This window comes from Miscanthus floridulus, chromosome 3 (genome assembly GCF_019320115.1).
Source record: "Miscanthus floridulus cultivar M001 chromosome 3, ASM1932011v1, whole genome shotgun sequence".
NCBI classification, from domain to species: domain Eukaryota; kingdom Viridiplantae; phylum Streptophyta; class Magnoliopsida; order Poales; family Poaceae; genus Miscanthus; species Miscanthus floridulus.
This window is the reverse complement of record NC_089582.1, coordinates 94,264,237-94,282,586: the sequence shown is the minus strand read 5'-3', so window position 1 is coordinate 94,282,586 and position 18,350 is coordinate 94,264,237. Positions and strand designations below refer to the sequence as shown.

The 18,350-nt window shown below is 45.0% G+C and overlaps 1 protein-coding gene across 1 annotated transcript; it reads right to left on the bottom strand.

Moving 5' to 3' along the window:
- Nucleotides 1-1,170: 1,170 nt before the first annotated feature.
- LOC136546163 (DEAD-box ATP-dependent RNA helicase 22-like) lies at nt 1,171-5,654 on the bottom strand. Its single transcript, XM_066538132.1, has 7 exons — nt 5,256-5,654; nt 3,615-3,902; nt 3,186-3,308; nt 2,453-2,880; nt 1,917-2,244; nt 1,564-1,716; nt 1,171-1,474 (listed from the first exon to the last, which is right to left on the bottom strand). Exons 1-7 carry the CDS (start codon nt 5,577-5,579, stop codon nt 1,391-1,393), a joined length of 1,728 nt encoding a protein of 575 aa, XP_066394229.1. The 5' UTR covers nt 5,580-5,654; the 3' UTR covers nt 1,171-1,390.
- Nucleotides 5,655-18,350: the final 12,696 nt, after the last annotated feature.

Here is an 18,350-nt window from a genome sequence, read left to right as displayed (position 1 = left end):
TTGTATCTTTTTCATACAATCTCGGATGATGATGATTTTTATATGAAAATTGTATCTCTCGACAAGATCTACAACTTTCTAATTTTTAGTTCTTTCATTTGAGGTCTTTAAGATGTTAAAAAAAACTAAACAAAATTTCAACAGTATAATAATCGCGTACAAACGCTTGTTAGAAAAAATCATATCTTTCTTATATGGTGTCAAATGGAGATACTTTTTATGAAAGTTGTAAGACTTTTAATGGTTATTCACATGGTTATACACTTGTTAATTGTTATGCACTTGGTCCTACAAGTCTATTTCGTATTGAATTTTCGTATACCGACCGTGTTTGACATAATTCCGTTCGAATTAGTTTGTTTTCGAAATTCTCGATATTCCGTAAGTTCATGTTCGTTTTCATGTCCAGCTTTACCGCTTTCACTTTCATTTTCGTATTTGAATGTAAAAGTAGAAAATAGTTGAGACGACCGTTTCCATCCCTAGTGGTAATAGATATTCGCAAAATCTATCTGAGGACTCATCGTGCTCTGGTTGTAACGCGCGACGCCTCTACTCTAGGTTGGCCCAAGTGTCTCTCTCTCTCTCTCTCTCTCTCTCCATGTCTGGCAGGCTTAGAAAGGGGTCGGGAGAGGCAGGCAGGCCTAATAGTGAGGACTTCTCCATCTCTGGCATGCTTACAAAGGAGGTCGAGGAAGGCAGGCAGGCCTGATAGTGAGGACGGGAGAGCGCGACACATCTACGCTAGGTCGACCCAATATTCTTCCTCTCTTCCTCTCTCTTCTCTTCTTCTCCCTCACTTCTTCTCCATCTCTAGCGGGCTTAGAAAGGGGGTCGGGGGAGGCAGGCAGGCCCGATGGTGAGGACGGAAGAGACGGCGGCAAGGTGGAGGCGGCGATAACGCTAAGCGGGCGATAGAGGTGGCCGACAGGGTTAGAGCAGGGCGACCATGGCCATTGCAGCGGCGGGAGAAGAGGAAGAAAGAGGTCGCCGCGGAGCTCCGGTGAGACCCTACTGTCCTGCGGTGAGGCGATGGGCGGCACGCCGATTGGGAAAGCGACAGATCACACGCTCGTTAATGGCGCAACCCGTCACGCATTAGCGGCATCTTAGATATTTATGTCCGGTACCAGGAAAAGGGTTTGTCCAAATAGAATCTGAAATGACTTGCAATAAGGCGGTAAGAATACCACAAAAACGCCACAAGAATATAATTATTCCAAGAGACTACATGTTGGTCAGATTACTTCAACGCATTCCATCTGAATATAACTTCCATTTAATATGTAGCAGCTTTCTATATGGTACTACAAAAACATTCATCACCAACAGTAATAAAGGAGAAAAAGCATATGTTTTCTCCTTACTACAAATATAGTGAGTCACGCTGTCAAGATACCAGTGCTTCACGTTTTTGTAATGCTTGCTTCTTTAATTTGTTGCGAAAGCTTCTTTTCCTGCTGAATGCTCTCTCCTGTTTAAACATTAACATTTTTACTATGCAAGTGCTTCTCCAGAAAAATATTATACCTTCAAGATGGTGAAGAAAACAATGAGTCTTACCACTGGCTGAGCCAACTCCTCTGCTTGACGAACTGCTCTTACAAGATCACGATTTGCCTCTGTGTATAGGCTGGTCACTATACCAGATTGACCAGCTCTGGCTGTGCGGCCCACCCTGTGCAAAAAATCAACAGCACAGGCAGCAAATTCTGCCTACAGAAGCAAAGATCATTTGATAAGCGTTCTTGTGAGATGAAACCACCCCCACACAAATTCAACTGTAGCTGGATTACTCAAGGAATATGACAAAAATTACAATTTTGTATGCATAACTGCATGACCCCTTTATATTAATTTAAAATTTTCAGTTGTACTGTTTAAGTATTGACACTGACACCAGAGGTAGATGATACCTGAATGACATGAGAAACATTTGGGACGTCAAGCCCACGGGCAGCAGCATCAGTGCATACAAGCACACCACCATTTTCCCGGAAAGACTGCAAATTGTTAGCCCTCTCCTCCAAGGAACTCTCACGATGGTACAAGATACATGGAATACCAACTCGCTGCAATATATCAGAGACTGAATTGGCAGCATCAACGGTGTTTGTGAAGACCATAATGCGTCTTGGAACATCTTTAGCATCATGAACTTCACTCTTCAGGCCATATTTAACTGCGTTCAGAAGAGCATCAACTTGTGTATCAGCAGTGACCTCTATCCATCTTCGCTCTAATCTGCATATGCGTGCAATATATATCAAGCTTGTAAAAATTAAGGCAGGAATATGAAGTAACAAAGAAAAAAAAAGGGGATTACAAGAGAAATAGCAAGATTTAATTGTAATGCCAGTGAGAATTCCATAAATGAGCAAGCAAATTAAAAACAAGAATCCTGACCACAGAGGGCATTCAAAAGCTTATATAGTGAAGAAAAAGTGAATACCTGGGGTTGTGACGGTGCAGATAAGTGCCACTAACCCATACAGCATCTGGAAACATACGCTTTAGCACACCACCAGCAGTTTTTTTCCCACTCTGAGGAAGGGTGGCAGCAACAAAGACATACTGCTTGCTGCGTCTGAATATTTTTCTAACTCTCCTCCAGTCCTTGCGTGCTCCAACATGACTATTCTCCACTTTTACAGGTCTATCTTGCACAATATTGTCTTCAATTTCCTCATCAGAACCACTAAATTCAGCACTCTCAAACCTCGAATCCTCATGATATTCATCATCACTCCCAGGTGATACTTCCTTTCCAGAATCCTGTGCTCTAGAAAGTAGCTTTTCATCAAATCTCAACATATGGATGAGACGAATGACCTGGTTCTCAAAACTTCCACAAAGTAGCATGTCTGCTTCATCAAACACCTATTCCAAATATACAACTATTAGGACTTTCTAGTAGCAGAATATCAAGTACTGCAGTTCAAATACTTGGTTTAAAAAAGAAAAGACACACGAAACGGATTCAAGACATGCACCAAACATGCTAACTACATAGATACCACATCTTAACTCAAAACTATTCCAGATATTTCTTATCCAGGTGACAGGAAATGAAAAAAAAACAGAGAACTATTCTAGCTTTGCCAAGCAGATTCAGAAAATTGATTAAATAAAACAAGAATACAAAGGTGACACTAGAAAAGGAAATGTTTTGCTCAAATACTTACTACGAATTTTACATCACGCAGGAATCTCTCTCTTCGCCTCTTTTCTGGGTCATAGTCAAACAGATAGTTTAAGAGAGCAGCTGGAGTGGCGACAAGAATATCTGGATGAACAGCTGGCCAGCCCTGGCATGAAATAAAAATTAAGGAAAACATCACCACAATAAACTGCATTACTACATCATTGCATGAGGTGTTGTAAGAGTAAAGCCACAAATAGGAAGTAAATAGCCTAAAATGAAGACCCATGTTGATAACACACTCGCAACTTTAGAAAAAAAGGCTATTCCATTACAGAAAAGTCGAAATTAAAATGGGTGTTTAGCTCTGGAATGTGATAGGCTAATCATATATTTATCTATAAGTAGGACGAGAAAAAGATGAGTTTAACACATTATTAATTACCATAGATGGTGTTCAGATAGAGCATACCTTTGGCCCACAAACAGCAGCAGCACTTTTAAGTGGTTCACCAGACTCGTCAAGCAATGAATTAGCCATGCGAACAACTTGCTCACAGAGCATGACATTGGGACAAAGGGCCAACACAATGTCATGTGCCCCTGGGGTGGTCTCCTCAGAATTGTCATCTTTGGTGGTAGAAGATTTTGAGCACAGCTTTTCAATCAAAGGTACGAGGTAACCATGGGTTTTGCCACTGCCAGTCTCTGCTGCGACAATTACATCATTTGCCATGAGAACATGTGGTATACAGGTTGCCTGCATAACATTTGAAACTTTATGTAAGTATCTTTGATCTTTCACAGTTTCATGCAACAGTAGGTACTGAACAAGAGTACAAGACAGTTAGGATATACGTGTTTGGAAATATACTAGGACAAGTCCCAGTGAAACTATCATCAGACCAAAAAAATTATTCAAAAGGTGGATATCAAAAATACTGAATCCAATCATATTCATGAATCAAACAACAACAAAGAGAAGTGTCTTGAAGAGATGACAGCACTAGTATATTTGGTGAACAATTAGCCTACATACCCAAACTTGCTTGGGATCCAAAAAGGTTTGCAGTTGTTGTAAGGATTTACATTCTTATTGTTTGCAACAGGAAAATATATATGGTCATTAATAACAGAACTGATTTGACTAATCCCACAAAGGTGAAAAGGGAGAGATGTAACCTGAATCCTCTAGTGCTCAAATACTTATCTAAATAATAAAGGAGGATGTCTATATTATATTCATGTGTTTCGTGACCAACTAGCACACGGTTGTTAGTTCCATGTAAAACACACGATTTCTATGAGAAACAAATTCAGTTGCTTTAGATAACAGTAGCACACAAATTCTACCACCATTAGAACGAAATCCAACGGCCACCATGCTTATTGCATATATTTTATGATAAAATTGCAGCTGCAATTTTCGAATCAGGTTATAAAAAACCCGATACACAAAACTATACAAACCTAACGAAATCTAATATATGTTGACACAAAGACAATTAACAAGTAACAATTTTTTTCTATAGCTAGACAGTTAACAAATCACAAATTTTTTTCTATAGTTAGGCAAGGACAAAAAATAATATAAATGTTGACATAAAGACAATTAACAAGTCACAATTTTTTTCTATAGTTAGACAAGAATAAAAATAAATAGTATATTATAAAATGAGACAAATTTTTTCTATAGTCGCTGTTGTCAGGGGGGAGACGATGAAATGAAATGAGAGAAGGAAAAAAAACAGATAGCTAAATCGGTGGGGATCATACGGTCAACTATGGACAGACCCAGCGATCGGATGATCAGAAAACCATGTGCCGGGAGAGACAAAAACACATGGTTGTCCTTTAGCATTTCCGAATTAGAATAGACATTGGTTCACCCTGAGAGGCAAACGGACTGGTCCCCAACAGTAGACAGAGCTTAAAGAGCTCGGTCAATTCACATATCATTCCTGTGCGGAGAAAAAGAGTATAAAATGTACATCTACCAACTGAACTGTTGTTCATGTTAAACAGGCATTAGACGTTCACACGAGGTCCGACATTTCGTCGAACACGTGGCGTGTCACGCGTGTGTTGCAGCTGAAGCGCGCGGAGCCTTTACCTGGACATGGGAAGGCCTCGAGAGCCCGGCGCCGCGCAGGGCGGACGCGAGGCGTTCTGATACGCCGAGTGAAGCCCACGACGTGCTCTCGGCGAAGAAGCCGTTGCCCGAGCCCGAGCCAACGTCGTCGGCCTCGGCCTCGGCCGCGGTGGCAAGCGCGCGCGGCCTCGCAGCGGGCGACAGGAGGCGCCACGGCCACGACGGCGGCGCGAATAGGAGAACGTGGCGGTGGCGGCGCACGGCGATACGGGAGGAGGCGAGAGGCGGGAGGCTCGCGGCGCGAAGGAGCGCGAGCGGCGCGAGGCGGAGGTGGTGCAGCGCCATGGCGACGGTGACGTGGCGTGGTGTCTGATGTGCTGGGGTACTGGGCCCTGGGGACGGGCTACCTCCAGCCGCATTCGGGTAGAGTCGTTGGATCACGGATGACCATGCTGGTTGGTGGGTTGGATGGTAAAGTGGGATGAGTCGATTCTTTCTTGATTTTCATGAATGTAAATGTCTCGCTCCTTTCTAAATCATAAGATATTTTAGTTTTTTTAGATGTATAATTTTTGTTAGACATACATTATATCTAGATACTTAATAAAAGAAACATCTCTAAAAAAATTCGGAACGTAATATAAGTTGGAACAGAGAAAGTAATAATATAAGTATGGGATACACAACATTCTATTTCAAGTTTAAAGATGTGGCACAGAGAAAGATGTGATATTTTTTATTTTATGGAAGATGTAAAACTTTTAGTTACAATATAATGACCACATGAAAGTGCTTAGAGCATAAATTTAGGTTATGTTTTTTCCATTCCAAATTAAAAGACACTTTGGCTTTTTTTAATATATTGATTTTACTTGTATCTAGATATAATGTATATCTAAATACATAGCAAAAGTTATGTATTTAAAAAAATCAAAAGGTCTTATAATTTGAAACGGATAGAGTACAATGTAATTCCTGTTAGAATATTTTCAACCAAAAGAGTCCAAGACATAGTCAAACGCATATTTCCTTAGAGCACATCGATTACGGATCAAGATTCTTCTGAAAACATTTTTAGTTCCTCTTTGGAAGCCTTTCTCTGGTGAAACATAATCACTTTGCAATAATCAGTGAATTTTTTTAACCATCTATCCAAAATCCAAAGTCTCCAGAGTTCAAAACCAAGAAATGTTTCTAGGTGTTTCAAGAAAAAAAAACTTTCTCCAAAATCTGCGTTTGTTTCAAATTCTCCTGAATAAAGTAAGAAAAAACATATTCTTGCAATGAAATGGGCTCCTAGAATATAGAGAAAAAATGTAGTTTTTTATTTAGGTCCTTTCTAAATCCAATGGTCTAGAGATTAATTTAACTCTTGTGGCTTCAAACGGGAGGCTTAACGTGTTGATAAAGTTTAGTCAACCTCATAAAAATATTAGACTACACAAGTGAGCTAAAGTGGTATAAAGTTTTAGTCCTCAACTTTAGTCAATTAAACTTTAAACCAAATAATCTGAACTGTCTCTTAGCATCATATATGGTTTAGTCACCGTTTCGCCAACTACTCTCTCTAATCACAAATCTAAGATGTTTACAGTATTGATAGGTATACATAGTAGAACTGTAATAAGCAAAAAAAAAAAAAAATGTGAAACGTATAATATTAAAGATTTAGAAAATCATAGGTCTGACTAAATTTAAGTTTGACTCTCTTCATTCTAAAGAAATGTAATTCTTATTTTTCGATGAGTCAAACAATATCAAGTTTGACAAATTTATAAAAGATATATTGATATTTATGATGCGTAATAAATACTTAGAAAATCATACGTCTAACTAAATTTAAGTTTGACTCTCTTCATTCTAAAAAAATGTAACTCTCGTTTTTCGAAAAATCAAACAATATCAAATTTGATTAAATTTATAAAAAAGTAGATTGGTATTTATGATGCGTGATAGATATGATTAGACTAAGTATGAAATATATTTTCATAATAAATATATTTGAAAACATAAATGTTGGTACTTTTTTCCTATGTCAAACGCGAGATTCTTGACTCCTTGGAAAATGAGATTTATGTTTTTTTCATTGGACGGAAGGAGTACTTTTTTAGGGGTTAACTGGGAATGCTCCGCACCTGAATTTCATTAAAGAGTTGTGTCGCGGACCAATACTAGGGTACCCGAAGAGAAAAAGCTAATAACCATCAACGTTGATTCATCCGATCGGTCAAGAGCGTGACTACACCTCTTGCTGGGTTCCGACTCGTCCGACCACCGAGGCCATGGACTCCGCCTCGTCCGACCCCCGAGGCCATGGACTCCGCCTTGTCCGACCCCCGAGGGTTGACTCCACCTCGGTGACGTGGAGGCCGCGGGCTCCGCCTCGCCCGACCCCTGAGGGTTGGCTCCGCCTCGGCTGAATTCCAAGGGTTGGCTCCACCTCATCCGACCCCCAAGGGTTGGCTCCACCTCGCCCGACGTCTGAGGACTGGCTCCGCCTCGCCCGATGTCTAAGGGTTGGCTCCACTTTGGCTGATTCCCGAGGATAGGCTCCGCCTCGACCGACCCCCGAGGGTTGGCTCAGCCTCGGCCGACGTTCGAGGGATGGCTCCACCTTGGTCGACACCCGAGGGTAGGCTCCGCCTCAGCCGATGTCTGAGGGCTGGCTCCGCTTCGCCTGATCCCTCGAACACAGTTCCTAACGGAAGCTCATGCCACCGCCAACCACTATGGGCCAGAAAGTACAACCCAAGGTCAAACTTCTGGCATCGTGCAGGGAGCGGTCACATCTCAGCATGACCCATCTCCATGACATGGCATTCCATGGAACTCACATCGCCCACAGTGACAAACGCGTGGCACTATGCTGCCTACTCCCTATACGGCCGCTGATCAGCATGATGGTTCACCGCGCCGCCTGCCGAGACGGAGTGGGACATGACGACCCGCTGAAAATGCCAGGGCATGGCATTGTCAACAGACAGGTGCCCAGCATGGAGCTATCCCTGTCTCCCCCTGTCATGTTAGCGGGGCCCGCATAGAGGAAAAGGAAGGCCCGGTGACCCTAAAGGACTCCTTCTACCTCTCGTTCTCCTTTTTTCTCCCATTGTAACACGTGCTTTCCCTTGACCTATAAAAGGGAAAGCAGGGCATCCCACTAAGGGGCATCGAATCAGACATCACATATTGCACCGCATTAGATTAAAACCACTAGCAGCGAACATCGAACACATAGCTAAGTAGCGACCAAGCTCTCGGTACCCATTCGTTCTTTCCACTAGAGACTTGGGACCTGTCCCTCTCTCGCCCGTTTGTAACCCCTACTACAAACTTTTCAGTGCTAGTAACACAAGCAGTAGCCATGAACTGGACATAAGGACATTCTGCCCAAACCAGTATAAACCTTGTGTCTTCTTAGCACACCATCCGGGCCAGACGCACAATAATACAAATTTACTCGTTGGTGTTTACTCAAAACACCGATAGTTGGCACGCCAGGTAGGGGACTTTTGCGCATCCCGACATCAACACATGGCCTCGGATGGCTAGCCATAATGTCAACTGGGTCTCGAGCGCCCACGTGCGCTTCGGGGACCTGGACTTCATCGTCACAGTGGAGGGAGAGTTGGCCACGGCACCCACTGCCGTGCGACCTCTTCACTCCGTCGGCCTCGACGTAATCACCAAGGCGCTCGAGGAGCTACGGCTACACGCACCGGAGGCCTACACCCTCGAAAACAGCTAGCTCCTCAACTTTGACCATGAGAGGCTCGAGCACCAGCTTGGTGTCTTCCTAGGACCCTAGCCATCCTAGGAAGACCTGCGTCGCCTCTCCTTTTTGTTTGCCAATGTCATGGTGCAGCTCACTAGAGAGGAGCCACTCTCTCCAGAATACCTCATTCGGAGCGCCTTGACAGCGCTCCTGTTTGGTCTCCGCAACGCCACAGAGACCAACAACCACCCTATGGCGCAACACGCGCCTTCATCCCCCGTGAACGATAAGTTCATGGGGATAACCGAATATATTGTGGAATCTTTCCATGACCTCCTTGCGGGAGCATCGGAAATCGCCCTCCAGCTCTGACTCTAGCAGGGGGAGTCATCACCCCTCTCATGAATGTTTTATGGCAGGTACCTCCTAGGGACACGTCGAAAGCATCCATGAAGAGGAGGCAACCCTGATGAACGACCTCAACGATGAGGTCGAGGGGGAGACAATGGCCCCACCTCGCATGCAGATAGAGCAGCTAAAAGCCTAACACCAAGAGCTCGAGGAAGCGCGACTCCAGCTTGAGCAGGAACGCGTGGAGCTCGATCGAGAGATCGAGCGCCATGGAGACGGTGGGCGTGCGCGAGCCATGGCCCACGATGTGAACTAAAGGATCATCGTGGATGATGAAGCCCTCCCTTGCTTTGCTCAGGCGAGCTAGAACATTGTCGCTGCTCGAGCATGCGATGGTGCAACAGGCCAATAGCTTGTTGTCTCGATGATGTGAGCTCAACGCTAGCCAGCGCACGCCCTCAGAGCGCCTCGGCAAGGACGCGTCAGTCCACCAGGCGCTGCAAAACTACAGGCAATGAACTGCGGTCTCGGTGCATCAGTGTCTCGGCCACAACCATGATGCACGCGACACCCTCAACGCCCGTAGGCGTACCTACGATGAACCAAGAGAGGGAGCTAGCCATGGCTATCACCCTCATCATGGTGGACACTACGACAGCAGCGAGGACTGAAGCCTGAGCCCCAACCTACCAAGGCCTTAGGCCTTCGGTCGACACATCCTCAATGCTGCCTTCCCACCAAGGTATTGCCCACCCACCAATATCCCGAAATACTCTAGGGAAACAAACCCCGGATTATGGCTCAAGGATTATCAGCTTGCCTGCCAAGCTAGTGGGGCGGATAATGATGATTTTATTATCTGCAACCTTCCATTGTTCTTGGCTAATTCAGTACGAACATGGTTGGAACACCTTCCGCCCAATAGTATCCAAAGTTGGGCGGACATGAAGGAGATCTTCATGAGAAACTTCTAGGGCACATACAAGCACCCTGGGAACCCATGGGATCTCAAGAACTACTAGTAAAAGGCTAGAGAAACCCTTTGTGGGTACATCCAATGCTTCTCTCGGTAGTGCAATGAGCTGCCTAACGTCGTCGATGTCGATGTTATAGGAGCTTTCCTATCCAGGACCACCTATGAGTCCCTGGTGCATAAGCTAGGACGTAATGGCCCGCAAACCACCAAGGAGGTCCTCGACATCACCACCAGCCATGCCTCAGGCGAAGAGGCGGGCGGAGCAATCTTCGATCGCAGGTCATGGCGAAGCAGGACGAGGACGCCGGTGAAGGCGCCTCCAACCGTCCCGCCAAAAAGAAAAACAAGCAGTGGTGTGAGGGCTTGCTCGTAGCCGCCATCGACCGCAGGGGTGGTCAGAAGCCCATGGAGGGCACTCCCAACCACTTTGAGAAGCTGCTCAAGGGGCCATGCCTGAACCATGCCTTCCCCATCAAGCATCTATACAAGGACGGCGGCCTCATGAAGCGGTTCATGTCTAGAGGCTCCAACAAAGGGGAGCACTAGAAGGACCCTAACCCGACTGCAGACGATGCCGAGGGGAAGGACGGTGGCTTTCTAACACTAGATGCTGCCTCATGATCTTTGGGGGATCGGTGGCCTATGACTCCAAGCGCTGCCAGAAGCTCATGCACCGCAAGGTCTATATAGCTAAGTCAGCCACGCCTACCTTCCTCCAGTGGTAAGAGTCTGCCATAACTTTTGCCCAAACCGATCACCTAGAGAGCATCCCGCAATCGAGGAGATACCCGATCGTGATCGACCCGATCATCAGCACGAAGTGGCTCACCAAGGTACTAATGGATGGAGGCAGTGGCCTCAACATCATGTATGCCATGATGCTCGATGCCATGGGCATCGACCGGGCATGCATCTAGCCAACCGGAGCACCTTTCCATGGCATCATGCCTGGAAAGCAGGCCATTCCGCTTGGGCAGATTGATCTACCCATCACCTTCGGGGGTCCAGCCAACTATAGGATGGATACCCTCACCTTTGAAGTGGTTGGGTTCCACGGAACCTACCATGCCATCCTGGGACAACCATGCTATACGAAGTTCATGGCTGTCCCCAACTACACCTACCCAAAGCTGAAGATGCTGGGACCAGGCGGGGTCATCACCATTGGCACCTCCTTCCAGCATGCCTAGGAGTGCGACATCGAGTGCTGTGATCACGTCATAGCAATTGTCACCTCCAAAGAGCTCATGACCATCAGGAAGGAGGTCGCCGAAGAAGCACCCTACCCCAAGCAGTCGGTCGGATCTTTTGAGCCAGTGGAGGGTGCCAAGGAGGTCCTCATAGACCCCAACAGCCTCAAGGGAAAAGTGGTGCACATTGGCACCACACTTTCCTCCAAATAGAAAAGAGCGCTTGTCGACTTCCTCCGTGCCAACAGAGACATCTTTGTGTGGAAACCCTTGGACATGCCAGGCATTCCGAGGGAAGTCACCGAGCATGCCTTGAAGATCCACCTAGGCTCCAAGCCAGTGAAGCCACACCTACATCGCTTTAACAAGGGGAAACATAGGACCATTGCTGAAGAGATCACGAAGCTTATCAAGGAAGTGTACCACCCTGAGTGGTTAGCCAATCCCATTCTTATACAAAAAAGAGTGGGAAATGGAGGATGTGTGTTGACTACACGGGTCTCAACAAAGCGTGCCCAAAGGTTGTGTTTCCTTTACTGCGCATAGACCAGATAGTTGACTATACCTCAGGGTGCGAAACCCTCTGCTTTCTTGATGTGTACTCCGGGTACCATCAAATCACGATGAAAGAGTCCGACCAGCTCATGACATCCTTTATCACCCCCTTCGGATCGTTCTGCTATGTCACAATGCCATTCGGTCTGAAGAACGTTGGGGCTATATACTAGCACTGTATGCTCAAGTGTTTTGGGGACCTCATCTAGCGGACCGTTGAGGCCTATGTGGACGACATCGAGGTCAATTCCAAATGGGCTAACCAACTCATAGCCAATCTGGAGCAGACCTTCACAAAACTCCAAGCAAACGGCATCAAACTCAATCCCGAGAAGTGCATTTTTGGGGTCCCAAGGGGCATGCTGCTTGGTTTCATCGTCTTCGAGCGTGGCATCGAAGCCAACCCAGAGAAGATCTCAGCCATCACAAGGATGGGCCCAATTTAGAACATGAAGGGGGTACAACAAGTTATAGGGTGCCTCACCGCACTCAGCTGCTTCATCTTGCGCCACGGAGAATGAGGTCTCCCCCTTTATCGACTTCTAAAGAAGGCTTATCACTTTGAATGGACGTCCGAGGCCCAAGAGGCACTTGACACAGTCAAACAGCTTCTAACAAAGGCCCCCATCCTAGTTCCTTCTACTAATGGAGAACCCCTTCTGCTCTACATTACGGCCACCACGCAAGTGGTCAGCACCACCCTAGTAGTGGAGCAAGAAAAAGAGGGGCACGCCCATAAAGCACAATGCCCTATGTACTTCATTAGCAAGGTCCTATCCGACTCTAAGACCCGCTACCCCCAAATCTAGAAGCTCTTGTATGCCATCCTCTTTGCCAAGAGGAAGCTACGCCACTACTTCGATTCACATCTGGTGACAGTCATGATGTCCTTCCCCCTTGGCAAGGTCGTCCAAAGCTAGGGTGCCATGGGAAGAATCGCGAAGTGGGCACTCGAGCTGATGGGTCAGGGCATTGCATATGCCTCCCGGACAGCCATCAAGTCCTAGGTGTTGGCTGATTTTGTTGTAGAATGGACCGAGGTCCAAATGCCACCAGCTATCGTCGACCAAGAGTACTGGACGATGTACTTCGACAGATCGCTAATGAAGAAAGGCACTAGCGCGGGGCTGGTCTTCATGTCACCTCTTAAGGTACACATGAGGTATATGGTTCACCTCCATTTCCCCTCCTCCAACAATATGGCCAAATATGAGGCGTTCCTCAATGGCTTGCGCATCACCATTGAGTTGGGCATCCGATGCCTCAACGTTCGGGGCGACTTACAGCTGGTCATTGACCAGGTCATGAAGGAGTCAAGCTACCACAATGCTAAGATGGTTGCATACTGCTAAGAAGTTCGCTAGCTAGAGGACAAGTTTGATGGCCTCAAGCTTAACCACATCTCAAGGTGTCTCAATGAAGCGGCCGACGCGCTGGCAAATGCGGCGTCTGGCCAAGAGCCGGTGCCAATAGGCATCTTCGCCAGTGACCAACACAAGCCCTTAGTTAGCTATGAGGGGGTTAGAACAAGCCAATGATGGTCTACCCACTCTGAGCTCAGGGGCTGACCAACTGTCGGCTCCATCTAGCCCTGAAGTCATGGAGCTCGAAGAAGACCCAATGATAGAGCTTGACCCTCTGATCAACTGGAGGACACTCTACCTCAACTACCTCCTCTGTGAGGCACTACCGGTGGACAAGATGGAGGCTCAATGGCTCACGTGTCATGCTAATTCCTTCATCCTTATTGAGGGTGAACTCTACAAATGGAGCCACACTGAGATCCTATAGCGCTGCGTCCCCATCGAACAAGGGAAGCATTTGCTGAGCGATATCCATAGTGGGGTATGCGGTCACCATGCTACACCTAGAACCCTGGTTAGAAATGCGTTCCGACAAGGCTTCTACTAGCCGACTATCATTGTCGATGCTAAGCAGATCGTACGCATCTACGAAGGGTGTCAGTACTACGCTCGGTAGACTCACCTCCCAGCCCAAGTGCTCTAGATGATCCCCATCACATGGTCATTCGTGGTCTAGGGACTCGATCTGGTCGAACCTCTCAAGAGAGCGCTCAGAGGTTACACTCACTTGCTTGTCACCATAGACAAGTTTACAAAAGTGGATAGAAGCTCGACCAATCTCCATGATCAAGTTCAAGCAAGCCATGTTGTTCTTCCTCAACATCGTCCATCACTTTGGAGTCCCAAACTCCATCATTATGGACAATGGTACTGTTTACACCAAAATTTGTAGAGAAGAATGTGGGAATTCGAAGACTTCCAAAATTGTGCCCATCAAGGAATCAATTGCCTGAGGATCAATATCAGCTGATTCAGATATGACTCTAGAATCGGATCTCTTTGGATGACATCAGCAGATAGCGATGATGAGCTATGGTTGGCACCAGGAAATTGCATATCGGACTCTACAAAAAGGGAAAGATTAGGGTCCAAGTTATCTTAAATTAGGGATGTTTTCTTCTATACCAAAGTCTATAATAAGTCGTGCTCGAGTAGGATTCAAGTTTAGGCTCCGGGTATAAATATCAGACCCCGACTATTGTAAAACACACAATCAATCAAATACAAGTTACTTACTTTTTTTTTGGCTCTGGCCACCCCTTAGGAGTAGGAGTAGAGTAGATCTCGATGAGTTCTTCAGCAAGTATGCCTGCATCGATCTGGTCAACCTCAACTGCTTGTCTATAAGTATCGTCATGGCTTATACTTCTGTTCATATGGCTACATCGATCCGGTCGACCTCTAGTGTGACTCTGGTATAAGTTAGTTATCGATTCTTGTCTAGTTCAAGTAAGGCTGCATCGATCTGATCGACCTCCACTGCTCGAATTAGATTAAGGTCAAGTTATCGGCTCTATCTAAGGGTGGCGTTCCTTCAGATAGATTCGTTAAGTTACCAATATTGCTTATTGCTTCCATTATTTATTTAATTACAGCAATATCACTTCGCCCAATTGGGATTAATCTAGATCAGCCTTATATCTTGTTTAACCCATTGTTTGTTAATATAAACTGATCTAATCTACACTTTAAACGATGAGTTATGTTTTATCGGCTGTTTTATGTCAATCTTGATCATGCATAGTGTGTAGTTAAGGCATGTCTAACCTTAAGTAGGTCTATTGGCTAGCGAGAACCGTTCCATGGCCCATTATCATGGCCTGTGTGATTCTACCTCATACCCCACTGTTAGCACCGTGGAGTGGGGATCGTTATTCGGTAGATTTGTTCCTAAGAGGGCATGACCTTAACTGCGCGCTATGCCTGAATCGGCTATTTTAGCCGATATCGAGTGCTTTCATGAACAGTTCGCATCATGAGATTGTTGAAGTAGGGATAGGTTGAAAGATGTGTTAGCCTCAAGATCTTATTATTGTATTACGGCCTACATGATTCTGCCTCATGCCCCACTGATATTAGTAATAAGTTAGGGTCATCGAGTCTATTATTGTTTCTATGGCCTGCATGATTCTGCCTCATGCCCCACTGGTCATAGTGATAGATGAGATCTAATATGTTCATTAGATTTATCTTTATTAAACAGTTGAATGGTGATGAGTTGTTTCTTTTATATAAAAAGGGGTTTGGTTACTTATAGTTATTGGCTTTGCATAAACTAATTATTGTTGATATCTTATTGCCATTGACTAATGTTTGTCTAAATAACAAGATCTATCCTGAGTGATAACCGATTCTTCTTGCACAACCCCACGAGCTTTAACTGATTTATTCTTATGAATATGCTGGAATCGACTATTTAGTCGATCTCCTTTCATATCGACTCTCAGAGCCACACATTCGGGACTGTCTGGCAACACTGGCAAGTTCCGCCCTAAATTACTCATAAACTTTCTCTCCTTGTCAATTGTAGGGTCAAATTGACTGGCATGTCTCGGGAGGAGTGTACAAGATCGACCATCCCTGTGCTGAAGCTAGGCGGATCTCTAGCTCCATCGAGTGGACCCTTCTGGCTTGCTCGTGTGCCCTCGGCACGGGACGAAATTTCGTGCCGACACACGTTTTTGGCACACACGGTGGGACACCACAATCGTCATGGCGGTTCACAACAACAACGACATCCTTATGGTATATTATGAAGATCTACCTGATAGAGATAAAGATGTCATCGGCAAAGCTACAGAAGAATTTTAGAACAAATGTTTGTTCTACACCAAACCATGTGACAACACAATTGTTTAGAAATTTCCACTACCAAGAGTTCTATTACATGGGCAGACAGATACAGTTGAAGCTGAAGACATGCATTTCTTCATGGAAATCATAGACAAATCTATTCGTGATGCCATATCAAGCCATAATGAAGCTTTCTTAGACACATTCCACAACGCCATGAAAGAGGCGATTCATGGGTTTCTAGTTGGTCAAGTTGGGCCGACTTATTATAACATTCCACATTTGTTGACCCAAGGGACTAATCAAGTCGGTACCAGCCATCAAGAAGCAGCACCAGCTGGTAATAATGATGTCCAGGCAGTTCAGGGTTCATCTAAACAAGCTCAAGGTACTACTGCGAATAAGACGCACTATAATCTTGGACCATCAGTACAGCATGTGGAACAGCCGGTGGGGCAAGGTTCGAACCAGGTGATTAATTTTGGCACATTAGGCCATATACCATCGTCGGCTCAAAAAATAGCGCCATCAACTCAAAGGATCCGTAGAGATATAGATCCTCATGTCTACAATCGAAGACTTCAAGCAGCAAACCAGGAAACGACCTAGCAGATAGAGATTCCACAAGGGTATCATTATGGTATAGATTATAACACCCCTCACATGATTCTGAACCTAGGGTATCAAGACATACGGGATTTCAATCCATAGATGGGTCAGCAGGTGCAGATGAATCCAAATTCACTTGCTGATGAGTTGTTGCTAAAGGTGACCGAGATGATGAAGAATCTGTTCGGTTTGAAGCCAAAAGGGCTCACCTTTTTGTACAAACACCCATACCCAGAATGGTATGATTTGGTCGCTCTTCCTACAAATTACAGGCTTCCAGAGTTTGCTAAGTTCACTAGCCATGATAGTACAAGCACAATAGAACATGTCAGTCGGTATCTTACACAATTGGATGAGGCATTAGTTGAGGAGGCCCATCAAGTTTGTTTCTTCTCCTTGTCCCTATCAGGACTAGCCTTCACTTGGTTTTCATCGCTGCTAGTCAACTCAATCGCCAATTGGGCTGACCTCGAGAAGAAATTTCATACATATTTTTATACTGGGACTAGAGAAAAGAAGATCACCAATTTGACAACCATAAGACATAAGACTAATGAATCAAGCACTGAGTTTCTTCAGAGGTTCCGAGAGACTAGAAACTTGTGCTTCTCATTAAACTTGGCTAATGATCAGCTAGCTGCTTTAGTCGTTTAAGGAATGCTACCAATGTGGAAAGAAAAACTGCTAGGAAAAGGATTTGACAACTTGGGTCAATTGGCTCAATGAGTGGCAGCACTTAATAGCCAATTCCAGAGTATGTGCAGAGATAACCGATTTTAGAAGAGTACCACAGTGGCCGAAGCTTTATAATCCATACTTAGTTGATGATGGCATTGAAGATGAAGAAGAAGAGGTTGCTACGGCTAAATAGAATTGGGGCAAGAAAACAGTAATGGTGCCAAATCCTTGGAGAAGAGGAGTCAAGGAGAGCTATGACTTTGATGTCATCAAATCAGACAAGCTCTTCGATTTCTGGCTTGAGAAGGGGCTAATCAAGTTGCTCGATGGTCATGTTATGTTGCCCTCTGATCAGTTGAAGAATAAGAAGTTCTACAAGCTCCATAATGCTACTTCTCATTCCACAAATGAATGTAGAATTTTCCAACAGCATATACAGAGGGCTATTCAGCAAGGAAGGCTCAAATTTGATACGCCTCAGAAAATGAAAGTTGATGATAATCCTTTCCTAGGAGATCAAAACATGGTTGATGCTAGGCTGCTCAAAGGAAAAACTAAGGTCCTAACATCAACCAAATCAAGGGAAGCTAGAACAGTCGATTCTGAGATGCAAATATCGGCTGACGAGTATAGAGAGATTAGAAGACATCATAATAAGCAAAAGAGTCGATATGAGCAGGGAAAAACATCAAAAGATGGGGCGATAAAGCTGCAAGTTACATCTCAAATCTTGTTGAATAAGTGGTAGCGACAGAAGGAAAAGGATTATCAACGTTGGTTAGAGAATCAAGAATACCAGTGTTAGCTGGAAAAAGAGAGGTATGAAAGGATGCAAGCCGAATCACATTGGAATTGTCCTTTCTTCAGACATTGCTGGAATGAAGGTTT